General features: G+C 41.8%; 3 protein-coding genes and 1 non-coding gene across 5 annotated transcripts; 2 read left to right on the top strand and 2 right to left on the bottom strand.

Annotated features, from left to right (window-relative positions):
* Positions 1–533: 533 nt before the first annotated feature.
* On the bottom strand, positions 534–6083 carry LOC109897356 (polymerase delta-interacting protein 3-like). Of its 2 annotated transcripts, none has more exons than XM_031827602.1 (10): positions 5938–6083; positions 5076–5182; positions 4245–4657; positions 3855–3914; positions 3622–3696; positions 3201–3428; positions 2199–2276; positions 1926–2055; positions 1709–1775; positions 534–1530 (listed from the first exon to the last, which is right to left on the bottom strand). In XM_031827602.1, exons 1-10 carry the CDS (start codon positions 6003–6005, stop codon positions 1323–1325), a joined length of 1434 nt encoding a protein of 477 aa, XP_031683462.1. In that variant the 5' UTR covers positions 6006–6083; the 3' UTR covers positions 534–1322. The 2 variants fall into 2 exon arrangements, with proteins under 2 accessions (XP_031683462.1, XP_031683461.1); XM_031827601.1 differs by having other exon boundaries at positions 3855–3917; positions 5938–6078.
* Positions 6084–6738: 655 nt separating this feature from the next.
* LOC116374538 (U12 minor spliceosomal RNA) lies at positions 6739–6893 on the top strand. The gene has a single exon (XR_004210504.1). It is a non-coding gene; the product is annotated as a U12 minor spliceosomal RNA (small nuclear RNA).
* Positions 6894–12431: 5538 nt separating this feature from the next.
* Positions 12432–21337, top strand: fam234b (family with sequence similarity 234 member B). Its single transcript, XM_031827598.1, has 13 exons — positions 12432–12568; positions 13649–14188; positions 14594–14716; positions 14973–15224; positions 15381–15496; positions 15682–15841; positions 15944–16082; positions 16161–16361; positions 16790–16871; positions 16966–17130; positions 17916–18036; positions 18143–18372; positions 18490–21337. Exons 1-12 carry the CDS (start codon positions 12532–12534, stop codon positions 18370–18372), a joined length of 2166 nt encoding a protein of 721 aa, XP_031683458.1. The 5' UTR covers positions 12432–12531; the 3' UTR covers positions 18490–21337.
* Positions 20459–23814, bottom strand: LOC109898610 (NADH dehydrogenase [ubiquinone] 1 alpha subcomplex subunit 6-like). Its single transcript, XM_020493643.2, has 3 exons — positions 23648–23814; positions 22150–22265; positions 20459–21883 (listed from the first exon to the last, which is right to left on the bottom strand). The coding sequence occupies exons 1-3, from the start codon at positions 23784–23786 to the stop codon at positions 21752–21754; spliced, it is 387 nt and encodes a 128-aa protein (XP_020349232.1). The 5' UTR covers positions 23787–23814; the 3' UTR covers positions 20459–21751.
* Between the last annotated feature and the right edge of the window lie 151 nt (positions 23815–23965).

Here is a 23965-nt window from a genome sequence, read left to right as displayed (position 1 = left end):
CGGTTGGCCAAGGGATCTGTGAAATACATTTAACGTATGTACTAGAATGTATCTACAATTTATGTCCTTAACCCTGGGCAATATGGGCCTAGGGAGGCTCAGGGATATTGGTATTCACAGTACGCCACCATTTATGAATGTTTAAACTCAATTATATTCCCAAATTAAAGCTTTAAAACAGCAGTTTGTACTCTGCCTCATGGCAAAATGTGTAGAATTAAAGCTACAACAACAAAACGAAAACTGCTAAATTTTCTCTGATGTCAAGAGCAGGGTCTTTTAAATGCTTCTTCCCAGGGCCTGGGTTCACCCAGCAATGCACACACCTTGTAGGCCATTTAAAAAAATTGCGCTCGTGTTGTAATCTGTTTATAAGGGGGTCCCTGCTGAATTTGCTATCACAGAAAGGATCTCCAGCCCCAAAAGGTTTTGTGAACCCCAGTCTAGCAGACAGACCTAAAGACACAAATGCAAAATTATCAAAATTCTATTGCGAAATAAGGATATGAACCAATGATTTATATACACACACATCTTTATAAAGCAACATATTTATTGGCAGTAATTACCTTGTACATAGATCTGACCTCACTACCATATCTTCATGACTGACATAAAAGGCAGCTGTAAAAAGCAATTGTTGAACATAAGTTGAGCAAATTAGCATGACTTCTCTAAGCTGCACAAAAAGCAATAAAAAGTAAAATAACAGCCACAAATAAGCATAGAACCTGAAAGCCACAAAAAGAACAGCAAACCAAATACCACAACGAAATACAAGCATGTGTACAAGTCATTCTGAAATCAAAATGTATATTATGTCCAGTACAAGAACCACTGCTGCCTGTAGTTCATAGTACAAGTATCTTCATGAGTTCATGCATCAGGTCATAGTGAGACCATTGGTTGGGGGGGGGGGGGGGACTCCAACCAGCACAAAACATCTCATGATTCCAAGGGGGGGTGTTCAATGTGAACTATTTGAACAGTTGTAAAAGTGAACCATGTGATACAAAAAATACCCACAACTGTCCAGTTTATCCCCCCACCAAATTTGATTAAAACAATAAATGAACAAATCAGACTGCCTCACATTGGTCCGTTATGAGACATGCATCTATGTAATATGCCATGGCTACAAATGTTTTTCTTTCCTAAAAATCTGGACGACGGCATCAGTGTGTTAATTTTAGATGTTACAACCTGCCAATGATCTGTCAAAGTTATACAAATACAGTATCATGCTATTTGATCATGTCAGTAGATGTCTCTGTCAAACAGGAGGGTGGATGTATTTTTTGTTGTGTGGATGTACTAGAAAGTTATATCTTAATGCGGAAGGCTGTGCACTGTGAACCAGGAGACTCTGTGGTAGAGGGGGTCTGGACAGTAGATTTGAACAGGGCCTTGAGGATGGTCTGGGGATCCACCTCAGGTGTGGGCTGAGAGGAGGCTGGACGACCCCCGGGGCGAGACAAAGAGAGGGGCAGGCCTTCTTTCCTTCCACTGCCTGGAGTGTCACTGAGCCTCCTGTGAGAGAAAATTAGGTCCATGTAAGATTTTATATGATGCTGAAAGACAACGTGCATTGCAATTGGAAAGGAAGAAATCAGGCACATTGTGGACTACAATATAATACTGGAAAGTTTGATTTGCATGTAATGCAACCAAGGGGGCAGTGAGAAATATGAATATAACAGAGACTTACAAAAGAATGGGCTGGTCTGAAGTGATGACATTCCCCTGTATGTGAAGATTGCACTTCATGGGCTGGCCTTGGGAAGAGAATGAATAAAGATTTAAGAAAGTAAAACCAATGCCTTTTAAGATAACTATTCATCATCACCTGCCTCATTACCAGAGGCTGGTGCCCAAAAAACTCAATCAACCTTAAAATAAATGTTGCCCTTGCTGAAGGCCCTTACCATCCAGACAGCGGTTGTTGTATTTCCTGTAGGCGCTCACAGCATCCTCCTTCCTCACAAACACCACTTCAGCAATCCCTACCTTCACCAGCCTTGCTCGCTTCAAGGCACCGCACACACAGAACAGCTCCTGTGGACCGTCACAAGAACACAGGAAAAAGGTCAGTTGAATGTGATAAATGAGTCATGGCTGCATCGTAAGCAGGTCTGCAATTTACACACACAGCTAGAGAATCTAAAACAGCAGAGAACTGAACAGCATGAGGCACTTACCACTATGTCCTCTTCAGTGACACGGGGGTGCAGATTATTCACTGTTATCTTAGTCCCCTCCAGAGGACTGAAGGTAGGCTGAAGGGGTGCACCAAAACACTTTACAATCAAATACATATACAGCTCACACCAACACAACATGCCAATGGTAGGCGTTACGTTCATCTATCGTCAACGAGAAAGAAGTAGGTTGAATACTGATCCAGAGGATTGCTATGCTGCCAACTAGTGATGATAAAGGCCCAGTGCAGTCCAAAATGTGACTTTCCTGTGGTTTATATACATTTCCAAACTATTCCAACTAAGTTGGAATAATACTGTGAAAATTATAATGCCTTTTTAGTGTAGGAGACATTTGAAAAGACTCAGCCTGTTGAGGTGGGATGGAGTTTTGGCCTGCCTGGTGACCTCACTTTGCAGTATATTAGTCAATAGACATAAAGAGTTCCAAACCTCTCTGCCAATAACAGCTAGTTTTCAGTTTTCCCCTCCTCACTCAGACCACTCCCAGACAGTCCTAGCAAAATTGTACTGTTTGGAACTAATTTTACCGCTTGTTAAGAGCAGGGGTGGGCAAATCCAGTCCTCGGTGTCACACCTTTTCTCCATCCGTAACAAACAACTGATTAATCAAACTGCATTCTAAACTGAAGATCATGATTAGGTGATTATTGGAGTCAGGTGTGTTAGCTGGGGCAAAACTATGACACCAATCAGGACCCCAAAGAATGGAATTGCCCACCACTGGGTTAGAGAGATACTTCTGACAAGGAGGCCATTTATCTACTTCCCCAGAGTCAGATGAACTTGTGGATACCATTTGGATGTCTCTGTCCAGTATGAAGTTAGAGGTAGTTTTGCGAGCCAATGATAACTAGCATTAGCACAATAACTGGAAGTCAATTGGTATCTGCTAGCATCCCTACCAACACATTCCTATAGAGATGACCTTATGTAATCCAGTGCTCAAGTAGCTGGGTGAATGGACATGTGGATACTGACCTGTGGGGGTGGAGGAGGCTGGGAGCTGGTCTCCGCTGTGGGCCCTGACTGCCTGAGGGTCCTGGAGATGGGCTGTAAGGCGAGAGCAGAGGAGCGGGAGGCCCCTACACTAGGGTTGGGCCTTGTGGGTGCCACAGGCACTGGGGGACGAGGAGCAGTGTACGCATCGTTTTTGACTACTTTAGTGATGGGGGCTGACATAGTGAAAGGGCAGCCCAGGGTGCCAGGCTGTTGGAGAAAGAGAGGAAGCATTGAAACTTTTCAATTAATGAATGGAAAGTTTTGAGAGTGAGACACCAATACAGCCAGTGTGGCAGTATTAAAGGGATATTCGAGTTACATTGAATAATAAAGAATTACAGATAATTTAGGGAAAAGCAACAGAAAGAGAAAAGTTAAGAAAATCTAACAGTCTTCGCACCCGTGACTGTAGCATATGGTTGCCAGTAGTGGTCTTCATCTGTTTGCTAGGGATATCATCATCACCTGAGAAAGACTGAGCGAGAGATGGTAAGTTACTTACTCACATATGCATTGCAGTGGCGCATGACCAGGAGAAATCAACCAAATTCAGTTGATATACTCTAAAGCAAATTTGAATCAATTCTGCCATCTAACCTTCTGATTTTTATCTTTTCAAAAAATGCCCCTTACCTGGGAACCCCTGCTTGGCATGTTCATATGGATCCCACTTGACATCCCTACCGGCCTTTGCTGCTAAAAAAAAAAGTTTAATAAAATCATTATTCATAAGGTAAATTAATATATTTGACTCTAAAAGCATGCTACCAATAACCAAATAGAAAATAAGCCTAGTTGAATTTTAAACTAATTTCCAATTAACTTTAGCTATCAACTATGTTTGGAGTGAGGCTATGCTTTACCACTAAACTATGCAAGAATTAGCATTTTCTCTTATCCGTGCACATCTTGAGTGACAAGTGGGCCAATTCTGTCTAGTAGCTAAGCCTGGATAATATTAGAGAAGATCCTGGACCTGTGGTTACTGTCACTTTGGAGCCAACTGTCAGCCTGATCACTTACCTGGATGGTTTTGGTGATCTTCATGGGTGCCGCCATTCCTTGGCTTGGTGGAGCTCCAATGCTCCTCTTGAGGCTCAGCCTATCACGAGCATCCATCATCCTCTTAGGTGCACCCCCCAGCTGTGGCGTAACCCCAGCTCTACTGTTCATTCCTTGTAGGTTGGGGGTAAACTGCCTGGCATTTGCACCGGCAATGTCGTTGGTAGTGTGTATCTGTATCTGCTGCACATGTGTCTGTAGCTGTGCTGCTGGTATCTGCTGTAAACTCTGTGGGGTAACATTAAATGTATTCTGTCCTCCTTTCCGTGAGTTGATCATCTGTCGGGCATCCTGGACCCCACCTGCTCCTCCACGGATTCGAAAGCGGGCATCTTTCTGGCCAAGTTTCTCTCTGGCATCCTTCACTTGAAAAGCTGGAGGAAGCGAGAGCAGAACAAGAGTGAGCAGAAGGCAAGAACCAATTCCAATGTCTGATCTGATTTGCCCCAGCTAACACACCTTAAGAATGCTTAACAGAACGTAATGTAGTCCAACAGCAAAATGTGTAGTTTGAAACAGATTATTTTGTAATGGGGCTTAGGTAAGAGACATCCAGATGAGGCATATACATAGATGTCTTGAGTCTCAATAAGCATTTTTCAACAGGGCAACAGGCAGGTCCTCACAAAAAATACCTGCTTCAACTCTGGCAAAATGTATTATTTCACCCATTACCTTGAGCATTGCTCCAAAAGAAGTTCAGAATTAAATAATTGTTTGAGTTCCAACAAAGTAATTCCATTGAATATTTGATACTACTGAAAATGTATCCAGGTCTGTTTTTTTGGTTACCGGTTCCCCCTCCTCCACCAAGTCTCTGTCTGACATCCGTCATCCCAATTTTCTGTCGAGCATCAAAGGTCCTCCCGACCCCTCCTGCACCCCTGCCGAACATAGGCCTGAAAGACAAGAGGTCGACATTGGTAGTCAACTAGTTGTAGCCTAATCCTACATGATCTAATATCCACATTTAGCGCGTATAAGACCAGCTATATTATTTGATTTTGCCCTACATTCAGTATGGCTCTCTTAGGTATACTCAAAGCAAAATAAAAAATCAAATAGTATAACGTCAGCTGTTCTGATATGCGCTCCTTGTGTTTTCCAAAATGTGAATATTAGATCATGGACGACTAGGCTACAACTAGTTGACTACATATGGCTCTAGATAGAGGTTCTACAAGACTGCCTCGCGCTCTGTACCATATCTATAGGTATACTAACTAGCTAGCTATACGTTTTCGCGTGTGTAACCATTGTTAGTTTATAGCTAACTACCTAACGTACATTCCAGCGACCTGTTAACCTTATTCGGTTCTTTTTTGGTCGATAGCTAACTTACCGTCATCAAATGCTGATAAAACATTATTTTTTACCTTGTTAGCTAACTAGTTAAACGGAGCCCTGATAAATAGCTAGCTGTGCGTATTTGGCTCGTTGAAATTAGGGAAATCAGTGTCTGCAGTGAAACGATATAGTAGCTACATGATTGTAGCTAATCCAACGGCGAGTACAGGCCTTGAACAGGACCGCTAAGGAATTGAAATAGCCTAGGCTTTCTGGAATTATTATTTTTTTCATTACGTTGAATGATACAACTCAAGGTATACCGTTCATAAATTGCATTCAAACTCATAAATAGCTAAATTAATACATTTTAACTGTTTCTTTGTTGTTGAAACCGCGTCGACGTATCACTTCGTCCAAAGAAATATCTTCCATCTTCTTTGACTCAAGCGCGTGAATGATCGTAACTGGACGGAGAAAAACTAGAAGAGACTATGGAAGGCAAGTTGGATCAAAAATGGCGAACTCAATAAAATATTTATTCGAGAGCTCCTTGAAAAACTACATTGTTGAATTCAATTGTGTGTGTGTGTGTGTGTGTGTGTGTGTATATATATATATATATATTGTTTGAAATACCAATACAGATCTGTTTAACTCTTACATTTGTTTAGCAAGATCTAAAAACCAGAGTGTATTATTTTAAGAGAAATTCATATTTTTTTGGTTTTAAAGGCCTATTAGGTTATGTGAAGTGTCAATGATCACATCAATGCCATTGGTCATCAATTAACAAAAGATTATACTTGTAACATAAAACAAACAAATATAAATCAATTACACAGCCTTAGAGACCTCTGGTATCGATTGCTCTTCACGAAGTAAAAAAAAAAAAATGCGGGGGTAAATGAAATGTTTTATCTTTCCCATCAACCTTTGCGCTCAAAATCACTTGAAACCAGTGTAAGTAAGTAAAATCTCGAAGAAAAGCTATATTTTACCTGATTAAATGGAGGAATGAAAATGTACAATTATATATCACATAATGCGCTCAGAAAATAAAATGCAGCTGTAGGTTTATACTTTTGAAGTGAACGTCAATGGTAAACACCATGAGTGTAATAGTCTGCATATAGAGGTAACTAATGCCCTCGACCATCGATTGGTTATGCCTTAAACTGATGAGTAAGGAAAATAACGACGCGGGGTGACGCCCGTGTCCTCGCCTAGATTTGCGAGATCAATTTTTGAACGGGTACAGGTCCGCCTGTTTAGGTGACTCGCCTACTTTGTGAGATGCCTTGCGGGACATGGATCTGCCCCGACCTCTCATGTAAAATATAAACCCCTTTTTAATTTATTTATTTTTATTTTACCTTTATTTAACCAGGTAGGCAAGTTGAGAACAATTTCTCATTTACAATTGCGACCTGGCCAAGATAAAGCAAAGCAGTTCAAATCAAATTTTATTTGTCACATACACATGGTTAGCAGATGTTAATGCGAGTGTAGCGAAATGCTTGTGCTTCTAGTTCCGACAATGCAGTAATAACCAACAAGTAATCTAACTAACAATTCCAAAACCACTATCTTATACACAGTGTAAGGGGATAAAGAATATGTACATAAGGATATATGAATGAGTGATGGTACAGCATAGGCAAGATAGGCAAGAGGCAAGATACAGTAGATGATATCGAGTACAGTATATACATATGAGATGAGTATGTAAACAAAGTGGCCTCGTGACTAGTGATACATGTATTACATAAGGATGCAGTCGATGATATAGAGTACAGTATATACGTATGCATATGAGATGAATAATGTAGGGTAAGTAAGTAACATTATATAAGGTAGCATTGTTTAAAGTGGCTAGTGATATATTTACATCATTTCCTATCAATTCCCATTATTAAAGTGGCTGGAGTTGAGTCAGTGTCATTGTCAGTGTGTTGGCAGCAGCCACTCAATGTTAGTGGTGGCTGTTTAACAGTCTGATGGCCTTGAGATAGAAGCTGTTTTTCAGTCTCTCGGTCCCAGCTTTGATGCACCTGTACTGACCTCGCCTTCTGGATGATAGCGGGGTGAACAGGCAGTGGCTCGGGTGGTTGATGTCCTTGATGATCTTTATGGCCTTCCTGTAACATCGGGTGGTGTAGGTGTCCTGGAGGGCAGGTAGTTTGCCCCCGGTGATGCGTTGTGCAGACCTCACTACCCTCTGGAGAGCCTTACGGTTGAGGGCGGAGCAGTTGCCGTACCAGGCGGTGATACAGCCCGACAGGATGCTCTCGATTGTGCATCTGTAGAAGTTTGTGAGTGCTTTTGGTGACAAGCCGAATTTCTTCAGCCTCCTGAGGTTGAAGAGGCGCTGCTGCGCCTTCTTCACGATGCTGTCTGTGTGAGTGGACCAATTTCGACAGATACAACGACACAGAGTTACACATGGAGTAAAACAAACATACAGTCAATAATACAGTATAAACAAGTCTATATACAATGTGAGCAAATGAGGTGAGAAGGGAGGTAAAGGCAAAAAAGGCCATGGTGGCAAAGTAAATACAATATAGCAAGTAAAACACTGGAATGGTAGTTTTGCAATGGAAGAATGTGCAAAGTAGAAATAAAAATAATGGGGTGCAAAGGAGCAAAATAAATAAATAAATAAAAATTAAATACAGTTGGGAAAGAGGTAGTTGTTTGGGCTAAATTATAGGTGGGCTATGTACAGGTGCAGTAATCTGTGAGCTGCTCTGACAGTTGGTGCTTAAAGCTAGTGAGGGAGATAAGTGTTTCCAGTTTCAGAGATTTTTGTAGTTCGTTGTTTGTAGTTTCGGGATACTACTGATACAAGGTTACACAGAACCAGAATGGAATTATATTTTCCATGATTGTAACGTACTAAAAATAGAACGTCTATAATAGTACTTACTGCACCTTCTACAAAACATTTTTCAACATAAAGAAAATCTCTGCCTTCTATTTCTCTAACCACGTTCCATCAGCAGATTTATGCGGATAATGTCATACTGTATTAAAAACATTTTTAGACCGAGTAGGCACATTTGCTATTGAACAAAATAGTTTTTGTGACAATTATCGGCAGTTGAAAATGCGACGAAAACACATTGAATTTGAACTGTTAAAATCGAATGTTGTGTGCAGCACGTCATCACGCAGTGATTTTGATGTTCAACAAGTCAGTTTAGTGGAAACATACCGCTGGTGAGAAAATGATCATATTTTTTTTGCTGATTTGGGAATATATGCATCTGTTGCCACTTGGTTGGAAACCTAGCTAATAACCATGTTTCCACCCACGGTTTTTAGATGAGTATAGTCATATCCTATGAAAAAAATCCAAAAGTTGTAATGGAAACAGGACGTTTCGGTACAATTATATAAATGCAGACAGGTAATATGTTCCTCTCTACATGGTAGGGTCCTTTTTTGTTGGTAAAATGAATGATGGGTAACATGGTTGTGGAAATATTCGCAAATATTGATCTAGTAACCATCATATCAAACTAAATTTGGGAGTCACACGAAGATGACGTGATGGGTACCCCTCCCACTACGATTTGAGAAACCATGCAGTTTATTAGGCTACAGATGAAATCATTTATGATGAATTTCACAGGGTGGTGAAAGTGCGCGGTGATTATTGATGCTCCTTTTCAATAAATATTAAAATACGTCATCACGCCCAGATTTGTATCAGCAACAAGTCCGTTTCTTGGAAACACCACTGGTGGGAAAATGCGCATATTTTCTTTATACGTATACTTAAATATTCACTTTAAAATCTGTTGTCGATGGAAACCTACTAGTTATTGACCATAAATTGTTTCCGGAATTTCCACCAAAACCCGAGTGCATTTAACTTTGTGCCACGAGGTGGCAGTATTGTATATATATTTACAAAAAAAATGGTAGGCCACACAAAAAGGTAAAAATACTGTAAAACCAAAATGTCTCAATACAGTTATAGAAGCATACAGAGCTGTGTGTGTGTGTGTGTGTGTCGGTGACGGTGACGGTGTCAAGGACATGATATAGTAGATGATTTTTAACTGATCATTATTTGTCATATAATTTCCTTCCTGACCATGTGTGAGCATGACTAAGTATGATGCCTTGTATTTGTGTCCCATATCTGTATTTTCTCAATCCATCCTACTGTCACTACCAGACCTACCACAGCCAAGTGGTAAAACATCTTCCCATGCAGAGCTGGACACAGGCAAAATCAGATGAATCAATGTGAAAGGTCTCTCATGTGGTGAAATATAATTTCAACCACAAAAATTGTATTTTGTAGCCTCCTTTCCAGTCCGTAATGAAACAAGGTTCCATTAATGCACCATGAAAGTCAGTAAAACTGTTAATTATGTTTGTTTATCAGTCATTTTATGGAGGGGTATTAACCAGAGGCGGTATAGATTCTAACCATCTCTGGTACTAATAACCACTAAAGAGCAGTAGAGATGCGTGAGTAAAATCACTGGGAAAGCCAAGCCAGAAAAAACGACAACATACACCAGTTGAAAAAAGTATGTGGACACCTGCTTGTCGAACATATCATTCTAAAATCATGGGCATTAATGTGGAGTTGGTCCCCTTTGGCACAGCGGTCTAAGGCACTGCATCTCGGTATTTAAGGCGTCACTATAGACACCCTGGTTTGATTCCAGGCTGTATCACAACCGGCCGTGATTGGGAGTCCCATAGGGCGGGGCACAATTGGCCCAGCGTTGTCCCGGTTTTGGCTGGTGTAGGCGGTTATTGTAAATAAGAATTTGTTCTTAACTGACTTGCCTAATTAAATAAAGGTTAAATAAAAAAATAACAGCCCACTGTTCAGAGAAGGCTTTCCACTAGATAGTGGAACATTGATGTGGGGACTTGCTTCCTTTCAGCCACTAGAGCATTAGGCCTGGCTCTCAGTCAACATTACAATTCATCCCAAAGGTGTTCGATGGTATTCAGGTCAGGGCTCTGTGCAGGCAATTCAAGTTCTTCCACACCAATCTCAACAAACCATCTGTATGGACCTCACTTTGTGCAAAGGGGCATAGTCATGCTGAAACAGGAAAAGACCATCACAAAACTGTTACCACAAAGTTGGAAGCACAGAATCGTCTAGAATGTCATTGTATGCTGTAGTGTTAAGATTTCCCTCCACTGGAACTAAGGGACTAGCCCGAACCATGAAAACAGCCCCAGACCATTATTCCTCCTCCTCCAAACTTTACAGTTGGCACTATGCTTTGAGGCAGGTAGCGTTCTCCTGGCATCCGCCAAATCCAGATTTGTCCATCCTTCTGCCAGATGGTGAAGTGTGATTCATCACTCCAGAGAATGCTTTTCCACTGCTCCAGAGTCCAATGGCGGCGAGCTTTACACCACTCCAGTTGCTCGGCCATGGAAAACCCATTTCATCAAACTCCTGGATTACAGTTCTTGTGCTGATGTTGCTTCCAGTGGCAGTTTGGAACTTGGTAGTGAGTGTTGCAACCGAGGACAGACCATTTTACACGCTACACACTTCAGCACTAAGCAGTTTTATGAGCTTGTGTTGCCTACCACTTTGCGGCTGAGCCGCTGTTGCTCCTAGACGTTTCCACTTCACAATAACAGCACTTACAGTTGACCGGGGCAGCTCTAGCAGGGCAGAAATTTCACAAACCGACTTGTTGGAAACAGGCATCCTATGACGGTGCCACGTTGAAAGTCACTGAGCTCTTCAGTAAGGCCACCACTGCCAATGTTTGTCTATGGAGATTGCATGGCGGTGTGCTTGATTTTATACACCTGTCAGCAATGAGTGTGGCTGAATCAATAAATTCCAATCATTTGAAGGGGTGTCCACATACCTTTGTATATATAGTGTATGCGTTGTTTGTTCTTTAACTTGTAAGTTCATATGCATTGTGCTGGGATGTATGCCTAAGGCAGAGACAATAAGAAGACACAGTGGCAGAATAAATTCAACCACTCCTTTGTTTCATCACAAAACCGGAGAGTAATCTCTGTCCTGTAAAGTCCACAAAGCATATTGCATGTAGCAATCAGTTTCATGACCTACAGCATGGTGAAGAAAGTAATGTTTCCGACATTTTCGGACTACTAAACAACTATTGATTTAGTAACACAGAGAGTTACTGCAAGTCGCAATGAAAACAGGAGCTGCCTCCACTATTTCAGCACCATTTCAACTTCGACATTTCAACACCATCAAATCACCTATGCTAAGTCTAATAAAGGGGCAACTAAAATATAGCAAAAACAATTTAGTCCAATCAATGTAAATTAAATATGATGTGGCTGTCCATGGTTCTGATTTGTATGTGTGTTTGTGCGTTCATGCAAGAAGAAAAAAACATGTTGACTCACCTAAACTGGCTTCCCTTGACACCTTTTTGGAGTTTCTCAGCGCTGATTGGCTATTATTTTATTAGATTTTTTTAATCAAGGGGGACAAAATGCTCGCTCGCTGGCTTCCCTTGCATTCAATACTACCAGCGGTAGAAATGTCATACCCTTTATGACCAGACCGCATGAGATAGGTGGCCTACACATACAGATAAAGAGGGGCGCTGTTTTGCTTTCTCGGATACTTTCTCCGGTGAGATACGGTTCAGCCTCTTGCGCATTGAAAGAAAATTATGAAAACACAGAGAGACGGAAAATACATACATTTCTTTATTGGTACATTTTTATGGGGGAAGCCTGGCTTCCCTTGGCATCCATGAACACACCCAACTGCTAAATAGCATCTACTGACTTAGCTTCTTCCTCTCTGCGACTATGTTTGGTAAGAAAAAACGTTGTATCCCAGAATGCACTCGCTTACAGTCCCGAAACGTCCACACAGTCTGGCACACACACACAACAGTTATTTGGCGCCTCCGTCGGATGAGAGGATAAATCCTGTAGCACAGCGCCGTTACAATTTGCAATGGCTGCAGCTTTGTCCCGTGCTCTCAAATTGCCTGGTAAGAGACGCGTTGCAATTATTTGTGAAATAGATATGATTGATTAGGTGAAAAGGATGTTGTGTAGTCTTTGTACCAGTCGTGTCTCATTGTTGTTTTGGTGTCATTCTGTTAGCTCATGTGAGCTAGCTAGAACAGCCAGCCAGCTAGCCACAGTAATGTTGATTGCAATAACACAAAATCAGGTTTTTATTTGTTTAATGACAGTCCAGAATTGAGAGGTGAAAATCGACACTTATTTTCAATGTTTGATATTTTGTTTCTTTTCAAGCTTTAATAGAAAACCATTGCATCATTCACAATCCTATGTGCCGCACTAGCTAGCTACTGTACAGTACAGTAAGGTGCCTCATCGAAGTCGCTTGATTGCTCAGTGCTCACTGTCAAAATACTGTTATAACATATTTAGCTACTTGCTTAAATCTCGTGTTCAACAAATAACTACATATAAGGCCATGTAATGGGGGTCCTTCATTTAACTTGGCAATTATTGTCATGCCAAACAATGAGCAATAGAGTCGGCAAGGGTACAACAGGTCTGGGACCAGGGTAGGACATAATTCATTTGGTGTTAAAATAAACTATATTTGAGTAACTTCCCGGGCCTTTTGGGATGCCTATCGTTCTATCAGGCACCACCATGCTCTATCAGATCATTCTAGTTTCACCTGGGCTTTGTTTCCCGAACAGATCTGTAGACCCCTGTCCTGCAGTCAAATGACCAAATCGAGCTCTAGTGGCCTCAAGGGTGGAATGTTATTAATATTTGTCAGAATATCATAATTAATAAACATTATCCAGTGTTTCTATGTCATATGGTTTTGTTATATTTCATTCTTCTGTGATCTATATTAAGTGTAATATTGGGATGCAAACTCAAAATGTAATACATTTCAACTCTATATCTGACATGTACAGGTGTCTTCATTTTTTAAAGCCCATAACCATGTGTGTGAAGTGTCTACATTTGTTTCAACGTAGATTTGTTTAAGACTAACAAGAAACAACTCTGTAACCCTGATTTAGTCCACTGCAGTAAAAGGTTAACCGTGTGTGTCTTTGTGTGTATGTCCCTCACAGGGAAGAAGGGCTCGGAGCTTGGAGAGTATGACCCCCTCACTCAGGCCGACAGTGAGGACGAGAGCGAGGAGGACGACCTGGTCCTCAACTATCCCCACAATGGCCTGGGGAGGGGCAACTGCATGGGTACAGGTACCTCAGAGCTGAGAGGGAGCAGAACAGGGAGGCTCGTAGGGGATGAAGATGAGGCAGAGGAGGACGATGATGAGTGGAGAGAACGGCTCCCTGGAAAAAAGAGGCAGGAGAGAGCGGAGAAGGGCATGCAGTACTGGAGCCAGAGGGAGACAAACAGGGATGAGGGAGTAGAGGATGGAGGGGGGCTTGGGGCCTCTGGTGGCCCTGGATTGGGTGTCAGTGCCAGTGCTGACCCGGACGGGAAGAAGGCTAAGGTGAGGGGAGCCATCCGGGCAGCGTTTTTCCTGGTGCCTCTGGTCTGTGCCATGCTGGTGGTGCTGCTGTGTGCCTTTCTGGTGCCTTGTCAGCATGGGGAACTGGACAAACGGCCACAGTGGGAGAAAGAGCTGGGTGATCATGTGGGAGGTGAGTGAGGAGTCTAATGTATAAACAATACACATGAAACAGACTACAGTCTACCCATATGTTGCTGGTTGCTGATACCAATACACCTCTCCCTCACAGCAGAGAAAGAGAACTACAGGTCAGGTCCAACTGGTCAGACGGAGTACACTAGTGCTTTAGATTAAGATAAGCACACAGTCAACATTACAATAAAGTCAACTGTATGAGAAAGCAGTTGAGAACACAAAACTCAGATTTAGCTGACTGTCTTTGTCAGGGGGTGGATATTACACAGTCTGGATTACTATGATTACACATTACCGTGATTATTATAATAGCATGTTAGCAAAGCAACCGCAGGTCTAGTTTAGTAAATAGTAGTTACAAACCGTTCCTTTCTGTAACAGTGGTTTTCTTCTTCTTCAGGTGTTACCCCACCTCCTCTTGCACTGTGGGATGTTGACAATGACTCAGTTGAGGATGTGCTAATAGGAGTCACTCAAAAGAGCAACCATACCCATCTCTCCAGTTCTGCGGGGAACAACAAAGGTATCTATGGAAACAGCAAGGGACATTGTCATAGTAACGAAAAGGATATTTTCAACCCTCATTTTTAGGCGTTATTCTCTCTCAAGCTTACCTCCTCACTGTACACCATAAAAATCTACCAGTGATTATGTAATATTAATCTCCATATCTAATCCTGCCTAGCCCCAGTAAACTGCTGAGAACACACAATTTGCCACACGTAATAAACCCCACCCACCTTTACCCCCTTATCTTTCTCCCTCTCTGTCTCTCCCAGAGTACAGTGTGGTGGCCCTATCTGCATTCAGTGGTGAGGTGCTTTGGAGGAGGGCCCTCAGGGAACCTGTGGAGTCTATCCAGTGTGGGCTGCAGTACGAAGCCCACCCATCACCACTGCCAGCAGGGGGCGCTGCCCTCAGAGCCCTCCCCAACAGCGCCATTCCCCTATCTGCCCAGAGAGACAGAGCTAGCGGCCCTGTGTGTCTGCTCATCGAGTCTGCACACCTCACTGCTGTCAACGGCACCACAGGTCAGACAACAACCACAGAAATGCATGGCTTTTAATGGTTCAGTTTCACAGCTACAAGCATGAACATTTTAGCAGTTGTGTAGATGTATTAATAATGTGTTGTAGTTAATAGTTTTATGTTCATTAAGGAGTAACCTATCGTATTTTCCTCCTCAGGGAAGAAGCTGTGGTCGGTAGCACCAGGGGAGATCCAGTCCCAGGCAGTTTCCCTGCCAGATCTCCAAGGTGACTCTGTTCCTGACTTGCTGATTGCCACTTTACCTGCTGACCAGGTATGACAATCTCTGGCTTGGCACCTATACATATTTATTGCTGTAATAAGACAATTGTTATTATATAAATCATATTATTATTACAATATAGACCATACTCCCAAATCGTCAGAGTCACTGTTAACAACACACATTTTCCAGTCAGTCTAAATGCTCCCATCAAACTGTCTCAAACTTATTTTCAGGTGTCTGACCTCTCACTGCTCCTGCTGTCTGGGCTGACTGGAGCTATGCTTGGACATCCCGTGACCTTTAACCTCACGACCTTTAATGTCTCTGGAAAGCTGATCGGTCCCCTGTTTCATGAGACACAGCTGGGGGCATATTACATTCTATTTGGACTAGGTAAGGGATGCATTTTATATCAAGCACAGTGACTTTGAAAAAAATATGTTTCTTATTTGAAATGACTAAATGTCTGATAATGTATCTGCTATACTAACTCAGGCACTGTAGAGGCTGTATCCCTGGGAGATATTTACACTCAGGCTACTGGAAAAACACCAATATCCCCTGGTCTAAGACTAAAGGAACCTGGCTGGGAGAAGCTTAGGAAAACCAACTCCTCCCTCATACACATCTCCAGGTAAGGCTAAGAAAGTGCTCGGTTACACAATTACAATAGAGTGCCTGTTTGAATGACTGTTTGACTTTCTCTGTCCAGTGGAACTGAGCAAGTGGAGTTCTTGGTCCCCCTAGTGGCTGGCTTGTGTAACAACCACAACAGCCTGGACTCCATCTCCAACCTCAACTCCAGCCGCAGTGACTGGGTGCTGGTGGGTGGCAAGCTCTCCAGCAAGCTCTCTGTGCTGAGAGAGAAGGACGCACACACCGAGTGGACTCTTACCTCCTCAGCCATACACAGGTAGGAAATATGGTCACCATGATATATGAAGAAGTTTATCATTAGGGTGTATATGACTAAGCATAAAAGGGATAGCATCAAGTTTTGTCACGTGCACAAGTGCAGTGAAGTGCATTTCTTGCAAGCTCTTTTCCCAACAATGCAGATATCAATATCTCAAACTATAAAGTAATACCCTATAATAGTAGTTTTCAAACCTCTCATCGGGGACCCCCAGAAGTTTCACAATTTAGTTGTAGGCCTGAACTAGCTCAAGTACTTGAGCTAATCAAGGGCTTGGTAATTAGCTGACATGTTGAATCGGGTGTGCTAGCTCTAGAATAGTTCAAATATACGGAACGACGGGATCCCCGAAGGAGAGGTTTGAAAACCCCTGCCCTATAAAGTTATAGAGCTAAAATAACCTGAATCATTTATTATTGTTTCAGTCGTCCAGCACCAGGCCAATTCAACGATGATGGAATCCCAGATCTCCTCATACAGAAGTCTGGGGCCCCTAGAATGAGAAAAGTATAATCTCTTCTACAAACACTTACACCTATTATACTTCTCAGACAGTTGTACATATTTACAAAGATGACCATCCATCTCTATGTGATCTCAGGTTCAGGTGGTTGATGGAGCCAGTGGGCGTAGTCTGTGGGAGACAGAGTTTATTTGTCCACGCCTTGACCTGGAAGGTACCTCCATCATGACATCTGGTCAATCAGCTTTCCTTTTCTGGGCCGGTGACCCTGTCAGACCACCAAAGAACCTCACCAAGACAACTGTGAGTCCCTTGTTGAATCCTGACGAGGAGCAGGAATACATTTTCTACGAGAGAATGTGTTATGTTTGTTCATCCTTCAGTAGTATAGGCACAAGGGTTGGGGTCAATTCCAATTTTATTTGAAATTGCAATTAAATATTTGAATTCACTCATGAAGTGGAGAATTTATGTTGAATTCAATTCAAATTTCAACAATCGTCAAGTTATGGAATTGGAATTAGACTGTTTGAACTATTTGAATTGGAATTTAATATTTGTACATTTTCCAGTTAATGGAATTAATGCAGTTAGTATTGAAAAATGTACTGCAGGATTTGTTTAAAATCATTTAAAGTTGTATTTCAATATTTCCAGTATAGCTAAGCTGTATGGATATTGATATGATCAGCCTGAAAGCCTGAGGGAATTTAATTTCGGAATGTAATTTGTGGAATTGTTAGGGATAATATTCAATTGGGAATTAAATTCTTGGAATTTACCTAGCATTGGAATTGAATGATCTCTGAATTCTAAGACTGACCGTAGTCATTTAGCAGACACTTTGGATAATTGACAAAAATTTAATTTTTATTGAATTAATTTGAATTTACAGGAAGAGATAATTGAATTAGTGGAATTAACCAGAACCCTGCTGCCAGGATGTTAACAATAGTCAATGTTCAGGTTGGCAGTCGGAAGATAGAAAGTCCCTTTTGGTGTCTCCCATAATTTGTGGAATTAACCCCAACCCGATAGGTAAAGGATTACATATTTGAAATCTATTTTAAGTCTTGCTCTGTTAACAGGTGGCACCAGGGGCGGTTCAAGCCATGCCAGTCATCCGAAAGCTCTTCATGTTACATCCTGCATATCCCACAATCCTCCTGGAGCTCGCCAGCACCACAGACACCATTCTTACTGCTGCAGGTGATACGTGCTGTGCTGTATTTATAATTTTATAATTGTGCATATTATTATGGCTGTTGTTAGTAGCACTGCTGATCAACTGTTTCTCCCCTTTTCTCTGTCTTAGTGAGTTACCAGGAGCCGCAGAAGGATGCCTCCTACATTACTGTGTCCTCCCGGCCTACCTCTGGCCTGGGGCCTGGGTCTCGGGTGGTGAAGAGCATGAGCCTCAGGGCAGCAATCACTGCTGGACAGATTGTGAGGCTGGGAGAGAGCAGCACCGCAGGGGTACCAGTCAGACCTGGAGTATTTGAGATAAACAAGTTCTTCAGGCGTCTCACCTTCAAAAACCATTAGGTAAAAAAGGGAGGGAACATAGCTAAGTATGTCCAGAATATGCTTTATATGACATGATGTTTGTGGTGTCTGTGTAGTTTCAGATGACGAAACACATCGTTTTGTTTTCCTGTGTAGAGAGGAGTTATCATTTGTATTTACATGATCCGAGGGAAACCACTGGCGGGACCAAACCTGTGGAAACCCCATGATACACACCAAGTGAAGGAGATTTATCTCAAGCTGTTTACATTTCCACTTTTGTCCAAAGTACGATTTTAATTTCTATTATTACTCATCTCACTTGCTGAAAAATATTTATTTTGCTGTATTTGTATTATATGTGTATATATTATGAGTTGACTTATTTATTTATGACTAGTCCTTTTTATTGAATTTAATATATCAATGACTATTTACCTTGTTTGGGGTGAATGGAAATCAAAATATGTAAGTAAGTACATAGAAGAAACTTCTGGAGATCAAGCACAATGATTTGAATGATAGGTGTGTAGGTGTAAGGTGTCCATTGCACAATTGGCACCTCACTCGTTTAGTATATTTTTAATCTACAGAATGAGAGGCAATTACCCAGTTAATTCCTCCAAATACATTCATTCCCCTCTCATATCCACTTTTTCAATTAGGCAATTGAGGTCTGTGTTCAAGTGGAATTACCCAGTTATGTAAAGGGGGTCTGTACATATTCTGGCTGTAGGGTAGAGTGGGGTATGTTGAGCCATTTTTTACATTCAGTATCACTACATCAAGGAAAATACAGTATTCGTTCCAACATTGATATCTACATATATTTCAGGATGTTGTGTATCCCTGAAAATAATCAGAATTCATGTAAACATTTAAGTTTTGAAAACAGCTCATTCAAAAAAAAGTGGTTTCTTGGCACAACTTATGCACAAGGACAGAGTAGGTTGAGCTACCTTGGGTTAAGTGGGTGCTGGTAGGTCAAAGTTTAATTAATGGAATGGGGGTGTGGTATATTGTATGTCTACATTCAGATATAGATCACTATATTCAATATTATTAACCCTTCCATTTCTTGACCAGTTGTCAGGGACAGGGATGTTGTTTCGATGTGCCAATTCAAAGGCAAGTTCTCTGCATGAGGCTACAAAGCCCATGAATGCAAAAAATACTGAAACTAATGGTGTACTAAGCTCATGAAACTGGTCTGCAAGATTCTTGATAGGTTTAGCATGCTCAGACTGTCATTGGTTAAGACCTTGTGTGCCTCTGCTACTTGGTCACATGATTAATGTTGTATGGTTTCTTAGAAACAAGCGGTGTCTAAACTAACCTTAAGGCTCAACTTACCCCACTCTCCCCTACAGTATTTACTGATATGCTACTTACTGAAAGGTTTACATTTCTTTAATCAATAACTATTGTAGTGATGATACATTATTGCTGAGTGCCATGTATGGTAACTGCATTTTATTGCTATTGGTACTTGTAAATATTGCTGACATACTGGAAAACATTTACAGATTACATGAAGAAATAAATGTACTGCTGCAATTCTTAGTGTTTTGTACTACAGCTGTACTACGGATTCAGCTCCGTTTGCAATAAATTATCATAAAAACACTTAATTAATCATGAGAAATATTAGAGTAAAAGGAGGGCGCAGGCTCAGGGGCGGTGCTTGGGTGCATCCAAAATAATCTCTTTCTGCATTGCTGAGAGCGTCAAAGGCTTGGAAGATGGCCTCGGGCTTGGTTCGTCAGGCCAGACTGTTGGTGTTGAAAAACAGTCAAGGACCAACATTTTCTGGGTTTTATGCTAATGCATTCAGAAAGGCACTCATTACCGAACAGTTGTGTACTCAGCACCAGGTGGTATTTTGCCAGAACCCAAGAAGGTGAGTGATGTCTGTTGAAAATATGAGCAGGTCATTTATGAAATGAAAGAGGCAGAGGGAGGAATTTAGTAAAGGTGCCTGAAAGGTATGTAAGTAACATTATATCTTGTAACTTAATAGGAATGTTTAATCGCAGGTAAGATCTCAGTGAACCTATACCTCTCCATTTCACTGGAAGTGTTATAATTACATGCCTGTTTAAATGTGTAAAGCATGCATCATGTATATTATTTATGACATACATTTTTTATTTTATCCTGGTTGTCATTGTCTATAAAATCACACAGCATTGCAGGCTAACATAGATATGTTATGGTGATGGAATTGTTGACAATTGTCCAGACCTCATTTGGCCTTTTCCGGATTGCTGTGGTTGTGATCCCCTTCCTGTATGTCGGAACTCTGATCAGCAATAACTTTGCTGTGCTGCTGGAAGAGCATGACATCTTCATCCCTGAGGATGATGACGATGATGACTGAAGGGTCTGTATGCTCCAACATATGACCTGGGTATGTTGTGTGTATAATGATCAATAAAATCAACTTCAGACGATTGATCTCTTAACATTTAAGCAATAAAGATGACATTTGACCTCGCGGAAGATGAGGCCTATTACTGTGTTCTCCCTCAACAAAGCGTAATGTGTCACCTCTCATGACGTGTGACAGCTGAAAAGACTTGAGGATCTCAAACTCAAAGCATTGCTGGTGCTTCTCTCCCCATCCATTGTGATGTGTGCCTGCCTGGATACAGAGCTGTTTTAGAGAAGTGGTGGGACTAATTCCTCCCTAGTTATAATACATGCACAGATAAGTCTTACTAAATAAAATAGATCAGTGTGCAGAAGGAAACCCTTGGATCAGTTGCTTTTGATTTAGCCAGTGATATCTTCTACATTGATGGAAATATTTGTTCTGCTTTCAATCATTCTGGGGATATTGATTTATTTCGGAAGACCTTAAACAGGTGACAGGCCTGCATAGGTGTCCTTATTTATCTGGTTTCTGATATAGGTTATCAAGAACCCTTGGTGCTTTTTATTCCAACCTGTTGCATTTGTTTTTGATGAACTGATCTAATAAAGTCGACCTATATGTAATGTCTGTCAATGGCATGTCATTCATGACTATTTAAACTATTCGGAGGCTTATCAACTGGCTTATTGAATTGGAGTGAGTACAGGGTAAACACAGGGTCCATGACAACCATACTGATATCCCTTGGTCTCAGCATCCATCTTCTGAACTTAGTGATGATAAGGGCTAGTTTGCACAAACACTTCTGTATCACATGAAAGTACCTCTACTGTGGCAACGCAGAGGAATAGCTATGCAGTGCACAAGGAGAGCCTTCCAACTTCAAGTGGGAAGTAACTGTCTCATTACTGTTTTCACAAAATCAAAACATTTGTACAATGAGGACTTGACAAGATTGGGTATCATGTGTATATTTACAGTTAAATAAGGGAAAGCCTCTGTTACACTGGACAAAACAGGGTGGAAAGTACAGGGAGCAGTTCAATTGTCATGTCCAACATAAAATCTGGACAGAAAGTCTGCAGGGCGTGGTACCTCTGTCTCATGGAAATAGCGCATAATGTGGGTCTTCTGCTTCCAGACATTGATGGTCTCCTGCAGCTCCATCTTACCCTATTGTAACCAAAAGTATGAAAAGGAAACATCACTCGCTACACATGATACGTGACCATTGAGCTTTGTAAATATTCCCGTCAACGTTGTTTTCTTTGAACGATTTGGATGCGTCACATGTAAAATGATGTAGAGCATGACAGCCCAGTTCTCTAGACAGTTTGTATCTCGGTCTAGCAGTATAACACTAACCCACCATGCCACTAAGAAACTGGGCTAACTGCATGAGAGAACATTGACTGCTTGGGGGAGCCGAGTAGACTAACCTTAATGACAAGCATGTCAATCACACGGGGGTCATTGACGTGCTTGTTCCTGTCAAACATCTCCCTCACTTTGTCTGTTCCCTGGCGAGCTGTGATGTCCAGCTGAAAGGTAGTCACTGTGGGACAAAACAAGACAAGATGTCGTCCTATAAAATTCCCACAACAAGCTCAAAGAAATATGTACATTAATGCATTTACTTGTCACACTCCCTACTTATCACATTGCTAATCATGTGGCCTATCTGCAAATTTAGGAACATGCTGTCTTACACCAGCACATCCCAAACATGCTCAATGGGTGATGTGTCTGGTGAGTATGTAGGCCATGGGAAAAACTGGGACATTTTCAGCTTCCAGGAATTATGTACAGATCCTTGCGACATGGGGCAGTGCATTATCATGCAGAATCACGAGGTGATGGCGGTGGATGAATGGCACGACAGTGGGCCACGGGATCTCATCAAGGTCCATTCAAATTGCCATGGATAAAATGCATGTGTTCAGTGTCCGTAGCTTATGCCTGCCCACACCATAAAACCCACCAAGAGGCACTCTGTTCACATTGGTGACATCAGCAAACTGCTCTCCCACACGACGCCATACACGCTGTCTGCCATCTGCCCGGTACAGTTAAAACTGGAATTGATCAGTGAAGAGCACACTCCTCCAGCGTGCCAGTGGCCATCAAAGGTGAGCATTTGCCCACTGAAGTCGGTTACAACGCCAAACTCAAGACCCTGGTGAGGACGACAAGCACACAGATGAGCTTCCCTGAGACAGTTTCTGATTGTGCAGAAATTCTAACTTCAGTTGTGCAAACCCACAGTTTCCTCAGCTGTCCGGGTGGCTGGTCTCAGATCCTGCAGTTGAAGAAGCCCGGATGTGGAGGTCCTGGGTTGGTGTGGTTACACGTGGTCTGTGGTTGAGGCCGGTTGGACGTACAGCCAAATTCTCTAAAACAATATTTAAGGCGGCTTACGGTAGAGAAATAAACAAACTCTGACAACAGCTCTGTAGTCAGCATGCCAATTGCACACTCCCTCAAAATGAGACATCTGTGGCATTTTGTGACAAAACTGCACATTTTACAGTGGCCTTTTACTGTCCCCAACACAAGGTGAACCTGTGTAATGATCATGCTGTTTAAATCACCTTCTTGACCTGGCAGGTGGATGGATTATCTTGGCAAAGGAGAAATGCTCACTAACAGGGATGTAAACCAATGTGTGGAACATTTCTGGGATCTTTTATTTCAGTTCATGAAACATGGGACCAACATTTTACATGTTGCAATTTATATTTTTGTTCAGTGTGGACACATGGCCATAGATTGAAAGTATATGTTAGCTCACTTAAATCGACAAGATATGTAGCCAATGAGCTAAATAAATATGAAGCTAGAGTGCCTTACAGCTAGTTAACGTTAGCTGTCTTAGCACGACCTTGACGCTGGGATCCAGCTCGTGTGGATCTAATACAAAGGGAGAGCTGGTTTTACCTGTGTTTGGAACCTCTCTGTACCAGGCACGATACAGTTCGCGAACTCGGCGCTTGGCTTCATCCAGATCCCTGCTGAAAATCGGTTTGACAACTTTAGCAGCAACAGAGACTGTCCGGGTCGCCGCACTGGACGCCATGTTTGTTTCTTTTATCTTCTTCTCTGGTTTAACATCGTTAATAATTCTGATTTGAAACACGTATTAGTGCTGCCACCTGGTGTAGAGGGGGACATGTATCTGCTTCATGTGGGCTCACTTTCTCAACCCCATCGAACACCTTTGGGATAAATTGGAACACCGACTACGAGTCAGGACTA

Source organism: Oncorhynchus kisutch, linkage group LG6 (genome assembly GCF_002021735.2).
Source record: "Oncorhynchus kisutch isolate 150728-3 linkage group LG6, Okis_V2, whole genome shotgun sequence".
In the NCBI taxonomy this organism is placed as follows: Eukaryota; Metazoa; Chordata; class Actinopteri; order Salmoniformes; family Salmonidae; genus Oncorhynchus; species Oncorhynchus kisutch.
This window is presented reverse-complemented; position numbering and strand designations above follow the sequence as displayed.